The sequence below is a fragment of the Paramisgurnus dabryanus genome, chromosome 8 (genome assembly GCF_030506205.2).
Source record: "Paramisgurnus dabryanus chromosome 8, PD_genome_1.1, whole genome shotgun sequence".
NCBI classification, from domain to species: domain Eukaryota; kingdom Metazoa; phylum Chordata; class Actinopteri; order Cypriniformes; family Cobitidae; genus Paramisgurnus; species Paramisgurnus dabryanus.
In genome coordinates, this window is record NC_133344.1 from 826,531 (window position 1) to 847,562 (window position 21,032).

The 21,032-nt window shown below is 35.5% G+C and overlaps 1 protein-coding gene across 3 annotated transcripts in view; it reads right to left on the minus strand.

Annotated features, from left to right (window-relative positions):
- The window catches only part of LOC135770627 (NACHT, LRR and PYD domains-containing protein 3-like), a 287,002-nt gene extending 268,476 nt beyond the window's left edge, over window positions 1-18,526 (minus strand). For 2 of the 3 annotated variants that reach the window (XM_073815501.1, XM_073815500.1), the window contains exons 1-6: window positions 14,478-15,103; window positions 14,107-14,223; window positions 13,785-13,931; window positions 12,981-13,079; window positions 9,799-11,601; window positions 5,722-5,895 (exon numbers count right to left, since the gene is read on the minus strand). In XM_073815501.1, the coding sequence (XP_073671602.1) occupies window positions 5,722-5,895; window positions 9,799-11,601; window positions 12,981-13,079; window positions 13,785-13,931; window positions 14,107-14,223; window positions 14,478-14,527 (2,390 nt within the window). In that variant the 5' untranslated portion in view covers window positions 14,528-15,103. Of the gene's footprint in view, window positions 1-5,721; window positions 5,896-9,798; window positions 11,602-12,980; window positions 13,080-13,784; window positions 13,932-14,106; window positions 14,224-14,477; window positions 15,104-15,144 lie in introns of those variants that run through there. The other variant, XM_073815499.1, reaches the window with a different exon arrangement.
- Between the last annotated feature and the right edge of the window lie 2,506 nt (window positions 18,527-21,032).

The following is a 21,032-nucleotide window of genomic DNA, read 5'->3' on the forward strand; positions in this document are numbered from 1 at the left end:
GTATGACTCATCTGATGAAGATGAAGTATTATTTACTGATGTAAGTCAGAGATTTAAGGTCGAGGCATATTATTTAATTTTGGACAGACTAAAATGCCTGGCCAAAAGTATTGATGCTTACAAAGAGGTCTATGATCTTTTTGGTGTTCTCTTTTGTAAGGACTGTACAGAAAGTGAATTGCACATAAGGGCTGATAAACTGTCATTTACTTCTCCAGTGGACCTAAATAAAACTTTGACTGATGAACTGATTCAATTCAGACATTTTATCAAAGACAAGACCTCACCTGCAGAGCTGCTGTAAATTGTTGATCAGAATGAACTAAAGACAACATTTCCTAATGTTTTTGTTGCACTTATACTGTATTTAACTTTGTCAGTATCTAACTGTGAAGGAGAGAGGTCTTTATCTACTCTAAAGTGAGTGAAACATGAACTTAGGACAACAATGACACAGAAACGTCTTTCTGCACTTTCCCTGCTTGTCATTGAATCTGAACTGGTTAGGGACATAGATTAAGAAGACATCATGCCATTTTGTTTGGTCAAAATCCAGAAAAATGCAATTGTAAATTGTTTGTGAATTTGTGCATAATATCACTGCAATTGTTTTGTTTATGTTGTTCAGTACAAGCAATGTAGCATTAAACCACTGAGTAGTTGCACATTAACTACAGATGTTGTTATATGTCAGATTAAAGAGTTGTTTTTTGTGTTTAGTTTTACAAAAGTGACATGTTTATATTGATAGTTTCCTTGTGAAATGTAATAATTTGCTAATTCTTACAAAATCTTATAAATTATTAAGTGGATTATTGCATGATCATTTGTGAGGTGGGTCGGGGGCACCACAAGGTCTTAATACGCCACTGCTTATTTTAAGGACTACAAAACAATACATTGTAATACATTTTGATATTGCTTCACCAGATCCTTGCATATGAGACAGCAGGTGCGCCAAGCAGGTTTCACGAGGACTCATGTGTGTATCGTAATGAAAATAACGCATTATATCTTACCATTGAACTTCAGAAATCTAGTAGAGATAATGGTTTAATGTGTACTCAGAAGATGAGATTCACTGTTAACTGTGGGGTTCAGGGCTGTTATGGTAACAGAATACAGCGTGCTATGAGAGGGATTAATTATTCACGTTAGTAAATTAAAGACAAAAATATTCACCAAGTTGTTTACTCTATTTATAATGACAGATATTATATTCGATTTATTTTTATGAAACATTTTTAATTCCTGGAAATATTTAATACAGAATATGACAAATAATGCAGAATCACAAAAATTTAACATTTTGTTGATTTTGTGCTCTTCCACGATCGCGAACAACTGTAGGGACTGACTGGCAGCCGACATCTAACTCCAGATTGTAAAATCAGTATTTTGTCTCTGGTACTCAATTAAACGAATTAATGTGACCATTTAGTGCATTAGATATGTGTTCACTGCCAAGACGGACACAAATATGGTGGCGGGCATGGGAGAAGTGACGTCTTTGGTACCCATGAATTGCTTAATTAACCATGAACATACCTGATAGCTTTTTGTAGATGAATTCTGGTGAGCACATCAACACCATTTAACACGAAAGTGCACTTGTTACTTTTATAAACAGCTTTTAATAGCTCTTCTCCACATAGGTTCATGGTAAGAATGTTGTCCCACCCAAGTTTTGATTCCTACTTAAACAAATGAAGTAATATAACCACATTTACAAAAAAGCCACACAATAATCCCGTAAAGCTGCTCTCTGTCCATCCTGACTAGACCCCGAAGCCGCCGCCAGGCACCGCCATTTCCACCATTTAGAAGTTCAGCTGCCGCCAGCCAATAATTTCTAAAGCCAAATTGAGCTGATAAAGTTTGGCTGAGCCGGCTAGAATTATTTGCATCAAATAATAATTCTATCACATAGAGACATACACACACAAAATATATAAACCAGTACACAAGATCTATTTTCCGACTGGTTTCATAACAGCACAGTCTTGTGCTCACTCGTTGCTACGATACACAGAGGCCGTTTCTCAATCCAAAGGTTGCAGTCTGCGGAGGTCTCATATGCAGGCTGCATACGTCATCAAGCCTAGTTTATTTAAGTTAACTGAGCATTACATTCACAAGCCATACGCATATTACAACAATTTACAATTAACTAAGAATAAACTTTATAATTGTTAATATTTTGAAATAAGACAGTCTTGATGACGTATGCAGCGTAAAAATGCGACCTCCGGAGGCTGCAGTCTTCGGATTGAGAAACGGCCAGAGACTCACAGGGATAACGACCAATTAAAATTGCTACAGAAGAAGCGATGCATTTTTTTCTCGCACTGATCTAAATGGCGGAAAGAAGCAAGCAAGGTAATTTTGATCTCACTTCTCACATAATTCCTACTTACTTTTTTTTTAACTTAGACCTACCCAGACTTTTGTTAAATCTTCAGTGCATGGTTGCACAAACCTGAATCAAAGATTGATGTTATGAACCAAATATTCGGGAACGGAGAGATTTATAGCACTGAACATGATATAATTGCAGTAATATACCATCGTTTCCACATTGCTTATGCCTGTTTCACACATACTCCGTATGCAGTGCGTTTGCGGTGCGTAATTTTTTACGTAGCCATGTTAACAGGTCAGGGCCGAGTTTCCCAAAAGCATCGTAAGGCTAAGTAGATCGTAAAAACGATCGTACAAATCATCTTAGAATTACGGGCTGTTTCCCAAAAGCTTTGTAGCTTAAGTAGCACTCGAAAATCATCGTAGATCTACGAGTGGTCTGAAGTAATCGTTCATTCATAAGTGCATCGTAAGACAACAGAGTTACCAGGTCACCTACAGGACAACCAGCAAATTGCACTCCTGCAATAACGATAATGTAATGTTTTAAATGTTTATTTATTTATTGGGTTCTTCTTTGTTTATTTGTTTAAATTACTTTAATATAATATATTTAAAATTCAAATGAGAAATCAAATTTAAATTACTACACATAAATTAATAAAGAAGGAAAACGTATTTTGTACAAGTTGGTAAAAGTTTTTTGTATTTTGGTAAAAGTTGGCATAGCAAATTGATAAATGGTTCATACCGATTGCTGCTATAATTCATCTAAACATTGTTTTGAAGGGAAATGGCATCTAATTAAGAAACCAAATAAATATTTACGGTACAATGCAATAATCCATAATAATAAATAAACATAGATAATAAACAACAAATAATAATAAAAAAAAAATTATCTAAACTATAATAGAAACGCAGAAGGCATTTCGCAGTGGGACGAGTTCTAACTAAATACGGAAAATAATATTTAATAAATTATTAAAACATTTAAAAAGTCATTGAACAATAATGAAAATATATTATTAAAAATATTAGTGCACATCGGCTGAAGATCATTAGCCTAAACAAGCTTCTGCTACAAATTCGTGTCATTCTATTGGTGACATTTCAGCAATTGACAAATGGATAGCGACTCGTAGCACTTAAAACCGGCGAGTGATCGTTTTACGTGCATCTTTGGGAAACGCACGTAAATGAACAACGAATGTTCGTTAAGTAGCTCGTAGAAAGCGCTCTTAGTGCTAAGTTCAATCGTTATCGGGAAACCCAGCCCAGAGCTTTCACACAGTATACGTATGCCGTCCGTCCGGTCCGTTGCAGATGCAGTGCGGTGCAGCAGTGCTGCAATCGTTTCGGCAGCGAGTCTATTTTTGCTGTACAGCACGCAAGCTGCACGCGCTGATTTAAAGTGATAGCGGGTGTTTTGTGGTCAGAATGAACACAGATTCACACAAAAATGCTGTAATTTCACCCTAAATGGATGTAAATAAAGTTTTTCAGTAGTTTTTTCTGTAATCATATTTGTTTAATCCCAGTATGAAGCAATTAAAGTAAAACAACACGAGTTGAAAAATTATATTTAAAACATCTTGTTAAATATTCTACCGTGTTTATATACATGCATATACATAAAGTATGCTATTCATTTTACCATTGTTTAATTATACTAACATAGTCTTTTAGTTTTTATTTGTAGTAAAACAACAGTAACCAAATTTATATTGTCTCATCACAATATCCATAACCATGGCATTTTTAGTTAAACTAAGGTAATACAAATCATAATCAATCTGACAAAAAACGTTTTCATTATATTAAAATTATGGCTAATTTTTCTAAGGAGAAAAGGAGAAAATGATCTGTTTGATAGACGGGGAAGCGCACCTGTCAATCAGCGCTATTATAACAGAGCGAGGCGAGAGACGAACGTGCTCAGTAACGGGAGTAATATGGAATAATGTGTGGATCTTGAATGATTGTAAGAATACATTTGCTTTAAATATAATGTTTGTCATATAACGTTTTGAGAGACAATGTTTTTTTTTTTTACTGCGCTTATTTAGATTTGTTGCAGTTATAACAGTGTGTTTGGCGTATTTACCTCAGAGTTTATTTCAGTAATATTGCTGTTTTTTCGGTAATAATAATACAATTGGCATGTCACTCTTGCTTCCTTGTCTGTTTATTCATGTCATTATGCTGTTATTTTAATTATGTAAGAATATTTCTTGCCATATGAGACGTTAATTGCCGTTATATAAATACTCTCGTCTATGCAAATATATAAATATAGGAAATGTAGCCTATAATGTAACCATATGCCTGTCACCTATATTTTCTCTTCAAAAGTTATAATGCTAATTTATATTTATGATATATGTGGAGATAAATAGACCTTTGATTCTTTCATGTGTCCTGACCACGTCCACTACACTGGAGATTTTAAACATCCTAACTAGTCTATCAAATAATATCTAAAGTATATTGTTGTGTGAAGAAAAACACAGCAGGCTATTATATAGTTTATTGATGAGGCGCTTTTCAACAGAAAGTGTCAATCACATGATCATTTGATATGCAGAAGCAGCGGTTAGCAACACACTGCAAACGGAGTATTTGTGAAAGCACAATGGATGCTTGACGGATCCCACCGCATACGTACTGCAATACGCAAAGCAAACGCATTGCATACGGAGTATGTGTGAAAAAGGCGTAATTCACAACGCATGCTTCAGTGCAGTGAAATGTGCAAAACTTTGTCCAAAATAATACTGATAACAGTGTGTGTTGTTATATTAGTTTTTCTCAGTCTCAATTTCTCATTACCTGGAAAGATCGAGATCTAGTTAATCAGTATAACATATACATCTGTAGACATGTAGTGGCAGCTTCAGTCATTTGCAGCTATGAAAAGTTTGGCTGCAGCAGTCATTTAGGTTTTGGCTGAGCCGGCCATCCAGCCAATAACTTCATCAGCCAGCCATTATTCTCAAAACAAATGGCTTCGGGCTCTAATCCTGACAGACAATTTAAGCAGAATCACAGAAAATAAACAGATGCACTCTGAGCAATTAAAGGAAAGTTTACATACACATGACTTGTATTAACAAAGTCTGCTTCATTTAGAAATATTGCCTTGTATATGCGAACTGAACCAACATTGTAGCCATTTAACCCCCGGTTTCAAAACAAAGCAATCGATCTACAGGTCTGAAAACACCCTAAGATTAACTTTTATGATCCACGTTCAATGTTGACTAGTGTCTATAAATCCATTACAGATGTTATGATCTCTATATAGTCTCACTATAATCTATATGTGATTTCTGTCTGAACATCAGATCACAATCTTACCACAGTATCTTCAGTTTACAGTCAGGATTCTTCAGTACATCAGAGATCAGCTTCACTCCTGAATCTCTTAGTTTATTACCAGACAGATTCAGATCTCTCAGGTGTGATGGGTTTGATCTCAGAGCTGAAGTCAGAGCAACACAACCTTCATCTGTGATATCACACTGACTCAACCTGTGGAGAACAGAGACTTTATGTGAATGATACAAAACTACAAACACAAATCTCTAACCTCCATCTCTTCATGTAATGTTCCTCTTTCAATCCCTCAGTAACTGAGACACTGTGTGTTTAAATGTCAAATAAATCCATCACACAGCTGACTATTAGTGTTAGATGTCCTAAACCACATGAACATTTCTTCATAAATCTGTATTGAGTTCATGACTCACACTGAATACTTGATCTTATTTCCTCAAGTGTTTGTGTTCATAATGGACAAGATGTTGTCTGACTCTCAGCTAACAGAGAAAAGTTCTAAGAACGTTCCCTGAAAGTTCCCAAAAACATTCTGCCAACATAAAAAGTGTTCAGTTTTCTTGATGTTCTAAGAATGTTTCTGGGTTGTCTGAACGTTAGATGAATGTTACATTCTACCATTTTCAAACGTTATGACAATGTCATGTTTTAATGTTCACACAATGTTTAAAACAACAAATGTTTTATAGACTTATTTGCTTGTTATGTAAATGATAGAGTAGGACTGGACAATAATTCAATATCAATATGTCTCGCAGTATAATATTTTTCGATAACAGTGATATGGTTTCTAGACACATTTCCAATATTTCGATACATTACGGCGTCCTGTGGCCGTTCACATGTCATGTGTAAAAACGCATGTTAAACACGGGTCAAGGGGTTACTTCCCTCTTAAACGTGTGGTGTCTTGTAGTTAAAGGTCAAGTCCGGTATTTTACACTTAAAGCCCTGTTTTCAGATTGTTTATGATGAAATAGAACGGTTTTGACTGAAATTTGGACATATGCTGCTGGCCCGGAAAACTTTCGGGTGTTTATTGTATTACCCCCCACCTCTACAATGGCTGTATAAGTGTACAGGAACAATCCTTCCTAAAATGCATTAAACTTTCGTTTACAAAGACATGAAACTCAGTGAGTGGTCAGGGGCGTTCACTGATATGCTCACACAAAAATCGCTGCAAAAGATGCTTTCCAACAGCTGTTTTAGCATTCGTTGTAAACTTGTGGACCTATTTTTCCAAACGCCTCACACCCGTATATTCTTCCGCTTAGAGCTTGAATAATAGTCACTCCAGCCCAGGTGGTGGCGATAATCCACCTTTGCCAATTGCAAGAATAGAAACGTTTCCGGCGGCGGAGTAATACCGTACCTCACAGCACATCTAATACAAGTCAATGGAGTTGGACAATAACTATGATAAAACAGCTGTTGGAAAGCATCTTTTGCAGCGATTTTTGTTTGAGCATATAAGTGAACACCCCTGACCACTCGGTGAGTTTCACGTCTTTGTAAACGAAAGTTTAATGCATTTTAGGAAGGATTGTTCCTGTGCACCTATACAGCCATTGTAGAGGTGGGAGGTGAAACACAAACACCCGAAAATTCTCGGGCCAGCATCATATGTCCAAATTTCTGTCAAAACCGTTATATTTCATCATAAACAATCTGAAAACAGGCCTTTAAGTGTAAAATACCCAACTTGTCCTTTAAGCAACTATGAGCCGCAATCTCCGGGACGACAAGCAAATGGAATACGGATTTAAATTCGCTCATCTGTACCTTGCGTCAAATCATATCATTGACACCACCATGCGATCAATTTATCTTTTCGGGACTTTGGAGTGTTTGCTCAGAGAAGAGCTGTCAGTCACTCAGAAGTATGAGAGGGAGGTGTGGGGTCAGTTTGCATCAAGTCACAGCTTCCAATGACGACATTGAGAGGGAGAACAGGAGATGTAATAAACACAAACTGAATTACTGGTGAGAAAAAACAGGCTTAAACCATAAAGTGCCAATGTTAGAAAAGAATAAAGATGAGGAGAAAAGATACAAGTATGTATGCTGCTGTGTCATCTGGTTATGAGTTATATGTATAATATAATTAAATGTCTAGTATCAAATCACTGATTCTTGAAACTTTGTCAAAAACATGTCCCACTAAGAAAAGTGCTAATTCTGTTGGAAATTAATAACATTTTCATGAAGAAAAAGAATCAATGTTATAATCAGGGGGTCCTTTGCACATATGTAAGATTCTTTTATAGGTTTATTTTTTATTATTTTAATGATTATATGCTGTCCCATTGCCTACAAAATCAGCTGTCCTCGGTTAAGAGATAATCATTTCAACTTGATTAAAAAAGCCAAAAGTAATAATTGAATTGAATAATATATTTACCACATGAAAGAGTACATTGTAATATGTATTAAAAACTACAAACAGTGAGTTTGAACAATATTTACTATTATTTTGTGATTGCTTAAAAAGTGTCCCACATATTCGTCACCACCGTCAGATATTTATAAAAAGCAATAAAATCAGACAACTACAGGGTCAACTGCATTCCTGAGGACCCCATTTTCAAACCTTCAGCTCTACTGCATGCTTCAAGATCACTCAAGCTCCTGTATCTTTGATATTTTCTCTTAAACTTCTTCATATTTTTGGACACTGCTACTGTGACAACCATAACATGTCAACACCGTCATCTTTGTATAAAAAATATTAGATTAGATCATGAAATAAATGTATAATTTTTCACTATCTAGCTTGCTAAGCAATTACAAGTAGATCAGTAATTTTTAGTTTTTTTACAGTATGTCACATTAAATACTACAATAATTTTAGGGTCACGTTGACTTATATTTTCTGCACATATTACTATAATAGCAAATTGAACAAAACTAACACAGATGGAACTACGAAAGTCAATACTATGACTGAATAAATCCATAATATATCAAAACAGAAACACAACCCGGTGGCCCAACTTTTTTTCAGAGATTTGTTTTTGGTTCAGACATCCATTGCAGGCATTCTTGGCAGTTTTTCCTGAGGCTTTTTTAATATGCATACCGTTATCGTATTTATACCGTACCGCCCGAAATTAAGAAGTATACAGCGATAAAAATTTTGGCCATATCGTCCAGCCATATGATAGAGAAACATTGCATTTTATTATTTTAAAATGTATAGGGGTGGTTTCCCAGACAGGGATTAGACTAGTCCTAGACTAAAGTAAATGTAATAGCTGTCCAAACTGAAAACAACTTGCACTGACATATTTTAAAATACATCAATGCCCTTTGTTTTGCCTTAAAATGCACACAAGTAATGTTTTTAGTAAGGTGTGTTTGTTAAAACAATTTATATTTCATAATTAAACTAAGGCCTAGTCCTGGCTTAAGCTAATCCCTATCTGTGAAACCACCCCATAAAACATTATTTCTGAATGTTCTGTAAAAATATTGCTGTAGAAAACACAATTCACTTATTAGGTTTAGATGTTGATGATTTGTTTCATTTAAAGTCACCATGGTGTTGATTAGTATTTGTTTTAGTTGGACTCTTGACCCTTGACTTTTTGTTTGCTAGTTCTTCCCTGGTTGTGTTAACTTTGTGTATATAAAACACATTTGTTATGGTAATGTAAAGTTAGTGTAATTCTGTAGCAGTTGGTAGATAAGTTGTTGTTTTAAACATTGTGTGAAAATGAAAACATGAAATTGTCATAATGTTTGAAAATGGTAGAATGTAACATTCATCTAACGTTCAGACAACACAGAAACGTTCTTAGAACGTCAAGAAAACTGGACACTTTTTATATTGGCAGAACGTTGGGAACTTTTTTGAGATTGACTGCTGATTTATGTACAACATTAAGTAAATGACTTTTGTTAGAAAAGATTCTTTCAAAGTAAGAGTTCAAAATAAAATCATAAAGTAATTAAATTAATTGTATTAAAGCAACACAATTGCACTTTTGCGCTTTTAAACCTCATGTGGGAGCCGTAAGCCAATCTAACATGGAAAACTACATAATGTTGCTTTAATATGTAAACAGTCATGTGATTGTTGTTAGTTTTACTTACTGAAGTTTTTTGGTTTCTTTAATCAGAGGCTGCAGTCTCACAAGAACTTCATCTGCTGTATTTTCATCTCCAATAAATTTATTTAGATCAAGTTCATCCAAATGCTGCTCAGACGTCAACAACACAAAAACTAAAGCTGCCCACTGTGAACAGGAGAGTTTGGAGTCTCTTACTCCAGATGTCACATAATGTTGAATCTTCTTCACCAGTGAATCATCACCCAGTTCATTCAGACAGTGAATCAGATTGATGGATTTCTCTGGAGACAGATTCTCATTCATCTTCTCTTTAATGTACTCAACAGTTTTCTCTTTCAGGTAGGAGCATCTTCTCATCTGTGTCAGTAGATCCTGTAAGAGAATCTGATTGGACTCCAGTGAAAGACCCAGAAGAAAACGCAGGAAAAGATCCAGATGTCCATTCTTACTCTGTAAAGATTCATCTACAGCTCGATGATGCAACTCAGATAATGAATCCTCTCCTAATAATATACGTTTCATTATGCCCCAAATTATAGAAAACCAACCTGGTTCAGGATCAAACACATTTCTGTTGTTGTTTGTGAAGGAAAGGTGAGCATAAAGAGCTGCTAGATGTTCCTGGATGCTGAGATGAACAAAGCAGTAAACTTTCCCCTGATACAAACCAAACTCCTCTCTGAAGATCTGAGTACACAATCCTGAGTACACTGATGCTTCTGCTACATCAATGTCACACTCTCTCAGGTCTTCATCATAGAAGATCAGATTGCCTTTCACAAGCTGCTCAAAAGCCAGTTTCCCCAGTTTGAAGATCATGTCTTCGTCTTTCTTCTCATAGTCCTTCTGATGTTTGATGTTTGTCTGAATGATCAGGAAGTGTGTGTACATTTGAGTGAGAGTCTTGGGGATCTCTCTTCTCTCTGCTTCACTCAACATTCTCTCTAGAACAGTGACTGAAATCCAGCAGAAGACTGGGATGTGACACATGATGTAGAGACTCCTGGATGACTTCAGGTGTGAGATGATTTGATCAGACAGACTCTCATCACTGATTCTCTTCCTGAAGTATTCCTCCTTCTGTGGATCAGTGAAGCCTCGTACCTCTGTGACTCGATCAACACACTCAGAGGGGATGAGATCAGCTGCTGCTGGTCTGGAGGTGATCCAGATGAGAGCAGAGGGACACAGATTCCCCTTGATGAGGTTTGTCAGCATCACGTCCACTGAGGTTGATTCACTTACATCACACAACCTCACACTGCTGTGAAAATCCAGAGACAGACGACACTCATCCAAACCATCAAAGATGAACAACACTTTATATTCATCACTGAAGATTTCCATTTCTTTTGTCTCTGGGAAGAAAAGACGAAGAAGATCTAAAAGACTGAGTGTTTTGTTCTTCATCAAATTGATCTCTCTGAAAGGAAGTGGAAATATGAGGTGGACGTCCTGATTCTCTTTCTCTTCAGCCCAGTCCAGAATGAACTTCTGTACAGAGACTGTTTTTCCAATGCCAGCGACTCCCTTTGTCAGCACACTTCTGATGTGTTTGTCTTGTTCAGGTAAAGGTTTAAAGATGTCATTACATTTGATTGGTGTCTCCTCTGTTGTTGTTCTTCTGGATTGTGTCTCAATCTGTCTCACCTCATGTTCATTACTGATCTCTCCACTTTCACTCTCTGTGATGTAGAGCTCTGTGTAGATCTCATTCAGTAGTGTTGGGTTTCTCTTATTTGATGTTACCTCATACAAACACTCAAACTTCTTCCTCAGATTTGATCTGAATGTGTTCAGGACTTCAGCAAGCTGACAGTGATAACTGAAACAGATTATTACATAAATTAAAATATTACATTTTAGATATAACGACCGATATATCTGTTTACAATATTTTCCCTGATATTTAAGCATTTTCCCATTATTGGATATCAGTTTTGTAATTTTGGATTGACCGATTTATACTGTTTTGAGAATGGCGCACTGGACAAGCATCTGAGGAGAGGAGACAACAACAATACCGTGCACAGCAAATATGATGACGGCGTCATACGACTTCATTAAAAGTAGTTTGAGTATACTTACTTTGCTTTAATTAATTAACTTTATTTAACATAACAGACATTGAGTGCGTTTACATGCACAGTCTTATGCCGATTATGCTTAATAAACTGATAACACGTGGGGTCATGTAAATGCGTAAATCGGTTTTCTTTAATCGGGGAAAGCCCATAAACGGCGTAAGCAAAAACCTATCGGCACAGGTAGTTTTTTGCATATTACCCCGATTTCGCGTGGCATGTAAACACCTTAACCGGCTTTCTCACGGTTTTGTCCATGTGCGCATATCTCCGCGTATGAAAGATAAACGTCACGCGCGAAAGTAAGCGCAAAGTAATGCATAAAAGTCTCCGCTCGACTAAAGCAGTTGGCAGAGAAACTGTTAAAATAGAAGCTCATGTTACATTTACAGGTTCTGCAGACACGAGAAGAGATACAACAGTACAGCTTAAGACAGATATGCCGTTGACTTTTTGAACAACTGTAGGTAATATATGGTGACGTCACTGCCTGCGAGAAAACTGATAATTCTTCAATTCCCTTGTAAACGCAGTTGTCTGCATAGCCGGCTTATTGATTTGCATGTAAACGCATGAAAACAGATAATTTGTGAGTAAATGTATAGATAAATAGCGTGTTGTCAACAGCCATTTGATAATCTATAATAACAAAATAATAATTATTCTGACATAAAATACCAGTAAATAAATTCAATAACACATAAGATGTTTTGTTTCTAACTTTCCTGACAATGTATTATTCCAGTGATATTATTCAGGATATTAATATTATTCATCATATCACTCTATTATTCAGACAACTATGACTGTTATTATTATAAGGGTTTGTTCAGTTTAGTAGTGTTGAAGTATACAATAGAAGTATAACAGTAAATAAAAATCGGTTCAGCTCAGCATATCGGTTATTAAACACACATAAACATACAAATAATTGGTATCGGTTTTAAAAAATCTGTATTGGTCGATCTCTAATAAATTTACATAGTCTTGATGAAAACAATGTAAGTTAAAATCATATTTATCTACAAATTAAGATTAATGTAGACACATGCTCATTTGTCATAAAAGAAACATTATTCTAATATTATAGTGTAATAAAATAAAAATACTTTGATTTTACCTGAATCTATGATAATGTCCTTTTTTGGACTGTTGAACATTTATAGTTTGATCACTTACAGATACTTTGATCTGATCTGATCCAGACAACATTAATGACCTTAAACAAAAGACAAACAGACACAATCAGACATTGATATGACAATTTTTACAGTGTAATCCATTAATATCATACTATGTTTTTGTTTTACACTGTAAAAAATCTGTAGAAATTACAGTGCTGCTGGCAGCTGGTTGGCAATAACTTATCGTAGATTTAAATGTATTTTATTTACTGGCAACATTTTGTTCAAAGTTAAATGAACATTAAACATTTACAAGTCTTTGTCTTTTCCGAGAAAAACTAAAATAACAGCATCAAGCAAAGCTTTTTGGGAAACAAAATCTAAAGCAAAAAAAAAAAAAACAGAAAAATATTGATGAGGATTTCTGGCTTCCAGAATGCATGAGGCTGTTATTGTATAGTTTTATTCGGTAAAGACAAAGACTTGTTAATATTTAATATTTATTTAACTTTGAACAAACTCTTGCCAGTAAATTACATTAATTTATATATATATGGTAAGTTACTGGCAAACAGCTGCAAGTAACACAGTAATTTCTACTGAATATTTTTTACAGTGTACTTGAACTTGTTTTACTATAATTTATGTCAACTCGTCACTGGTCAATAATGTAAAATAGTAAGCTCAATTGACTTGCGTAACAGATTAAACTTGCATGCAGCTTTTTTTCATGTAGTCAATGTTTTTGAACAAATATTTGAGTATATTATCATATCTTTATCTATACAGAGCTTTTGTACCTCAGACCAGGTGATGTTTCTCTGTCCTGAAATGTTAGGGGTTTATTCATAGACCAGTCACTCTTCATGGACACACAACTGATCTGAGATGAGTCTGATCTCTTCTGCTGTACATGTTTGTCACATCTCTCCAGCATTTTTAGAATTCTTTTGCAGTAAGCAATAAGGCAAGATGATTTATAGCACATTTCATGCACAATGACAATCATTTCATATTTTTTAATTATTCAATAATATTTGTACACAGAAATGTTAAAGAATTTAAAAGATACATACAATTATATTTTAAAATATCTTGCTGATAATGAGACAGCTGTTGTACCTCAGACTATGTGAAGTTTCTCTATTCTGGAATCGTATTGGACGATCCATAGACTGATCACTCTTCATAGACAAACAGCTGATCTGAGATGAGTCTGATCTCTTCTGATGGTCTGATCTATAACAAGATAAAATACAGTAGATGTTTTCATTCTTAGTTTAATTTGCATCAAGAAAGATATTTACAGCTATTTGATCTAATTACAAAGTAATTGATTGTATAAACATGCAGAATGCTATTTATATTAATGACAGATTTATCACGTTTTAAATAGGCCTATATAACAGAAAGTCATATAAAAAACTGTTTAATTTGTAATTCATGTGTTTGGGTAAAAATAAACAAGTCATCTTTAATACAGACTTGAATACCTGACTCCTGGAGAATCATCTTCATCTCTGAATATTTGTGAATGAGCCATGAATCCTTCAGTCACATCAGTCTGATCTCCACTGATTAATCTGATCACCTCCACAGACTCTGAATGAATCTGATCTCATCCACAGACTCTGAATGAATCTGATTCACCTCCACAGACTCTGAATGAATCTGATCACCTCCACAGACTCTGAATGAATCTGATTCACCTCCACAGACTCTGAATTGAATCTGATCACCTCCACAGACTCTGAATGAATCTGATCACCTCCACAGACTCTGAATGAATCTGATCACCTCCACAGACTCTGAATGAATCTGATCATGAGTTTAATGAGTTTGTAAATCAGCACAAAGTTTAAATCTGTGAGTCTCTGCACTGCTTCTGACAAAATCCATTCAGTCACTGCTGTTTTTTAATGCATACTATTTAAAGCTCAAATTCACCAGAGTTAAATGTAGACTCCTGGTGTAGGTACCACCCATATACATGTAAACACCAGTAGTGTAGAATTAACACTGGTGAATGAGTATAAACGCATAGCTGGAATTAAATATATTAAATGTAAAAAAATAAAAGCTTAATTTGAATATTAACTATAAAATGATTTTATTAGAAACATTGAGTCAAGTAACAATTAGGCGATGCCAAACACTTACCTCCGTCAAAATGTTTTTCCTCAAAGTTAACAAGTACACCTAAATGACGTTCACGGATATATTTAGACACATTAAAACTGGTGTGTAAACTGGCGACATGTAAAAACACATCTGTTTATAACTGACAGCAGTGAAAGAGAGAGAGGTGTGTTCAACAAAAATACCTTCTGTGCTGCTGCTCAGACCGATTGGTGTATGACATCACATTACCGCGAGAAAGAATCAAAAGCATACAGAGTTATCTGCTCTCGCGATACGTGATGTCAGACATTTTTCGATCAGCGCAATATTAACTAGAACACATCCCTACAGTGAGAGAAGATCGAGTGATCCAGTTTTACTTTAACTTTATTACATTTTTTAAAATACATCAACAACCTTTATAAACAACTAAAAAAAATCAAAGTTTAATCAGAGATATGTTCACTGTGATTACATGGTTTAAGTTGAGAGAAAGTCAAAAATATTAATATTTAATCAATAATAACGTTTAATCAATTCACGTTGATCAAAATATTCGATAAAGATTCAAGTCTTATTCAAGTACACATTTATTTCTCACTGACTTTAAACAGTTAATACACTTAACATACTGTTTGTTAAGGTTTAAATGATCTTGTTTTGTGTCTGTGCGTAATGGGGTAAAGGTTTTTGAATATCTGGTTCTTTTGCATTACAGAATAACAGGTTCAGCCACATTCTTGCAGTCAGATCTCCGCCGAAATCAGCAAACGGCTGTGTAGATATGAGTGCAGTACTGTGCTGATCTCAGTGCAGTCGACAGGTGGCATCATTCACTCATCATCAGCAGACTTTTTGAAGCTTCGAATCAATTTCTTCTGAAAACGAGTTTACTGTTTCGAAGCGCTGGAAATATAAATATGGCGCCACCTGCTGGTGAAAACATTGTAAAAGCAACAAGTTATCAGTCCAAAAAATGTTACAATTGTTAAAAAATAATTGCAATATTTTTCTAAAACCCGTCCTGTATAACATATCCTCTGGCAACATCAGATGTGTCATTGACAATAAAAGCTGAAGAAAACAATTCAGCCAAAGAAGAAACTAAATGTTAATCAACTGATCTGTGAACAAAGGAAAAGACAAAGCAGATAAATCAGGTAATGGCAAAGAATTAGTTTTAGTTAACACCTCATTATTGTCAGATGTCTGTTCCTAAACACTTTTAGACAAAGCTTGAGTTGTTACAGCCACAGGATCTCCAACAGCAGGGTGTTGAACAAACTCTCCAGTTGACAAAACTACAGGAGGTGAAGGTTTACTGGGCCACAACTTATTTCCTGCTAATTTATTCCTCAAAATAAGATGAATACCATCAGTGGGCAAAGTCAGACACAATCCTACTACTACTTCACCACCAAATCAAAGTTAATCCTAATTTTATGAAGAGGAACTGACAAGGTTTTCAGGCCTATTCCTCAAATTAAAACACTGTCACCAGTGTCAGACGCTAAAGAAAATGACAAAAGGCCTCTAAAATAAAATTATCCATAGCTCCTGTATCATGCAGGATTTTTTCTTGAACTTCTTTGTCCTCTAAAGACACTTGACCTTTTATAAAGGGAGAATAAATGGACAAATATCTTTTAAATACACACTTATATGCTTTCAGTATTGTGGCTTTAACAATTCTATAATTCTTACTCTCGTCTTCACTTAAAGCCGAAAAAGCCAGCTGCGCTTTCTCCACTAACATGCATTTCAACATCAAAACTCAGTTTGCTTCAGACCAACCCTGTATTTCAGCAACACACTCAAGAGCCAAAAAAAAAAAAACATCTTCATTAAACTTGGGAATGAGCTTTAAATTTTAATTATCTCCCAAACTACTATCAGTTATCTTACCCTCTTTAATAAGGTTGATCTTAAAATACTCAAGATCCGTTTTTGCCTTTTTTTTATTCAAGCTTGTTCTCAGTGTGGTTTAATTTTTTCATGGTTTAATTTGTAACAACAATAATTCCTTCTGTTAAAGCAGACTGTGAAATATTCGAGAGTATCTTTACTCAGCTGTCCATATCAGCTGTTTAAAACGGCTTTAGGTTTCTCACATTATTTAAATAAGATTTTCCTTCAAAACATTCTGATAAAATTTGCACTTATTTTAAAAATATCAAAAGCATAACAAAATAAAGCACAATATAGGATTATTCAACCAAATTGTTTAAATATTTTCAGATCAGTTTGACCTGATAAATAAGCAAACTATGGTATTGTTCCCCACCAGAAGCCACCTGTTAGCCGAGCATCACTCTTCAGTCCTGGAGTGCAGGTAAAGAAACCAAATCCAGAAAGATGAAGACTCACCTGCCTTTAGGTCAACCGTCTTCACCACCAACAAAATCAATGTCCAGTAAATACAGTAGTTTCTGTCAATTATTTTTCCATGCCGTATATACATCTTAATCCCAGAGTAACCCCTGACAGCTTTATTCCTCAGGTTCAGGATAATGAATACAAGCGTTCACTGGAGAAGACCCCAGCTCATATGTCTCCTCTCGTCCCCCTTACCTTCACTCGCTCACACCAAAAATCAACTGAAAAAATCTGTTGGCACAATCAATAAAACACCTGATTTGTTTAATGTGTTTATTATTTTCAGGAATTAATCTATCAATTTAATCCGAAAGCGAGTCTCTCTCGCCCATTGATCTACCAACCACACGAGTGTATGTCTGAATTTTAATTCTTCATGGAGTTAAAAATATTAGCCATTGCTGCCTTTGTAATCTCTTTCTTCTGGCTGCTCATTTTTTCTATTGTCTTTTATCTCTACATGAAAACTGAAGCCATTAACTTGTCTTTAATGTGAAGGAAACTATTTTAAATCCAACTTTTTATATTAAATGCTTGTTTGTGTGTATATAATAATTAATCAAATTAATGAAGCTGTATTATTATTGCCAACATATTCAATTACTGTGTACTCATTTGTTCAGTCAGACTTCTGAGTTTCTCTTATAAAGTTTGTATGTAAACTTATCTGTATGATAAATTCAGTCTCCAGCTGAAATTGGCCATCTGCATGTGCAGAACGGATCGTGCAGGTGAAACGGATCAGTCGATAAGTACACGATACGTTCTGCACATGTGCATAATTATTGAGGCAGCAAACTGTGATGTTTTCTACTACGTAATTACGCGCATGCGCCAGTTGTTCCTCAATCTACAATTAAAAATGACATTAATGTGAAAGGTATGTCTTCAGTGTGCATATGAGATCTTATTGTGTTCCAGAAATCAAGAATATTTGTACATGTGTTTATATAAACCTGATCTGTGTCTGGTGTGATGAGTTTTCTGTTGGTATTTCATCTCTTTCCTCTGTGTGAAATTCCTGCGTGTTCACCAGCGCATCCTTGTTGGCCGCGTCATTGCCCTGCAAACAGTAATTTTCTTTGGGTTTCCAGCTGTGTCCACTTACTTTAAATAGATATTAAATAACAGTGTCATTAATTTGGGTCACTGGGGTTTTTTGGAGATTTAACAGAAGGCAAAAACAAACCAAATTAATTTTTCATTTCTCATGATGTTGTGAAGGAGTTTTTTCTTTATCATGGAGAGGATAATGCCATCATCCACCACTGTTATCTGCTATGGACATCCAGGATTTGTTTGTTGCTGAGCTCACCAGTGTGTTTCTCTTTAGTCAGAATGAACCAAATTGTTGATCTGACCACTCTTAATGTTCCTGCTATCTCTCTGATGGATTTGTTGTGTTATTGAAATCCACCTTGTGTCTGTATGACTTGTATAGAGATCTCCCTGAATCACATGATTTGAGTTTACCGCCACAGCTTTCAAATGCAGATGTCAATCAACTCCAGACCTTTAACATGCTTCATTTATGAGGAAATCATTTAAAAAATAGACAATAAATGTCCATAAAACAGCTTTTAAGTCAACTGTCCCATTACTTTTGACCTCTTTATAAAGGAGGAGCTACATATTAAACAGCTGTAATTCATAAATCCTTCATTCAGTTTGATTGTGAATCTTCTCTAAATAAAGTTAAGATTCTGCACTTTAAGACAATATTCATTATATGACTGGAACTGGAAAACATTTTTGTGAACAGCTAAAATAACACAAAATGTGCCTCTGTCCCAATATTTATGGAGCTAGAAATTTACTTTACAAAGTGATAAAAAGATCATTGAGTGCAGAAATACACAAGTTTACTGTTAACAGACACAGACAACACACAATACTGTTTCACATCAACCAGTTTCTCTTTTTGACTGGCGTACTTTATTTAAACAGAAACATCTGCATTCATTCAGTCACTGATTAGGTCACATGACATACACTCTGCAATGTGATTGGCTGGCTCACAAAAATAAAAGTTAAACAAATCAAATATAAATGAGAGCACAATACTTATAAATCTTAACCACATTTCTATTTTATAATTTCAACAGAAGAAAATTCATACAGCAAACATAAATGAGTTAAATGTCATGATGTTTGTTGCTGGTTTTGTTAGTATATCTTCAATCATATCATCAGTTGGACATCAGTATCTCAGACTAATTCTGTCCTCCTTTATCACAGACCTCACAAAATGACATTTAAAGCAACACTATGTAGTTTCCATGTAAAAATGACTTACAGCTCCCCCATGTGGTTGAAAAGTGCAACAGTGCCTGGTATCAGACACTCTTCTGCAGGCAGGGGGAGGGGCAGGGCTGTGTGCTCTACCCTCCACTGCCACTTTCAGAGTGTGCTTGTAGCAGCTAGGAGGCTGCTCAGGTTGCAGCAACGGTACAATATGTCCAGTTAAAAGTTGTTCTATCACTGAAATAATTTTAGAGACATTATTTAAAGGTAAAAAACTACATAGTGTTGCTTTAATGTCCACATGTTTACACCTCACAGGATTTTTTGCTGACGCTATGACACCCTGATTGTCTTTATAAACTCTAGATTGATATTTCAGTCCATCAATGTTTTCTAACACTCGTGTACAGTCACAGTTAATGTCATAAACTCAGCTTCACATGTGGACAGTGTAACAGTAGGCTGTCTTTTAGTCTTCATGAGATTAATGGATCATTTTTGTTCATGTTAATGCAGTAACCTGTAGTACTTCTTCTATCAATTATATCAGCTGCCCAATTTGCATCGCTCTATGTATGTATCAAGTTTTCATTTTCACCTTTTCTGTAACACAGCTCTTTGTCTTGTGTCTGTTTTAGATATCTTAAAATAAAATTTTCCTGTACTGTTTTCTGTTTCAGTATCTGCGGTTATTTCGACTCAGAACTTTCACATAACAAGCATCTAATACGCTGCTTTTGACAGTTTACGACAGTTTGCGACATGCGCATTTTACGTTTGATGCAGAGTTTAACCAATAGAGGGCATTGTAGCTCTGACGTGCTGACTAAACGCCATTTGGAAAAGATGAGCGCGAGCAGCAGTTCAACTTCGCAACAAAGTGCGTCTGCAGAAGAGCAAAGTTCTGCAGACGACTTGGTACATAAGGGAAAAAGCACCGCATATGTTTGGAATTATTTTGGATTTCGTCCTTCTGATGCACTTCAAAGGCAGGTAGTTTGTAAAACCTGCCGAACGTCTGTGTCGACCTCGCGAGGCAACACAACCAACCTGTATCAGCACCTGCAAAGGTATCACAGAAAATGCTATGATGAATGCATGGTGAAAAAGTCCGCCGAATCCGATGAACGCACTTCATCACAACCACCACGACCGACATCCAAGCAAACTTCAATTGCTCAAGCGTTATAAAGTTGCACACCCTATGACAAATCTTCACGAAGGTATGGCGAAATAACAGATGCCATAACAAGATACCTGGCTAAAGATATGGTGCCAATTAACGCTGTCACAAAAGATGGATTCAA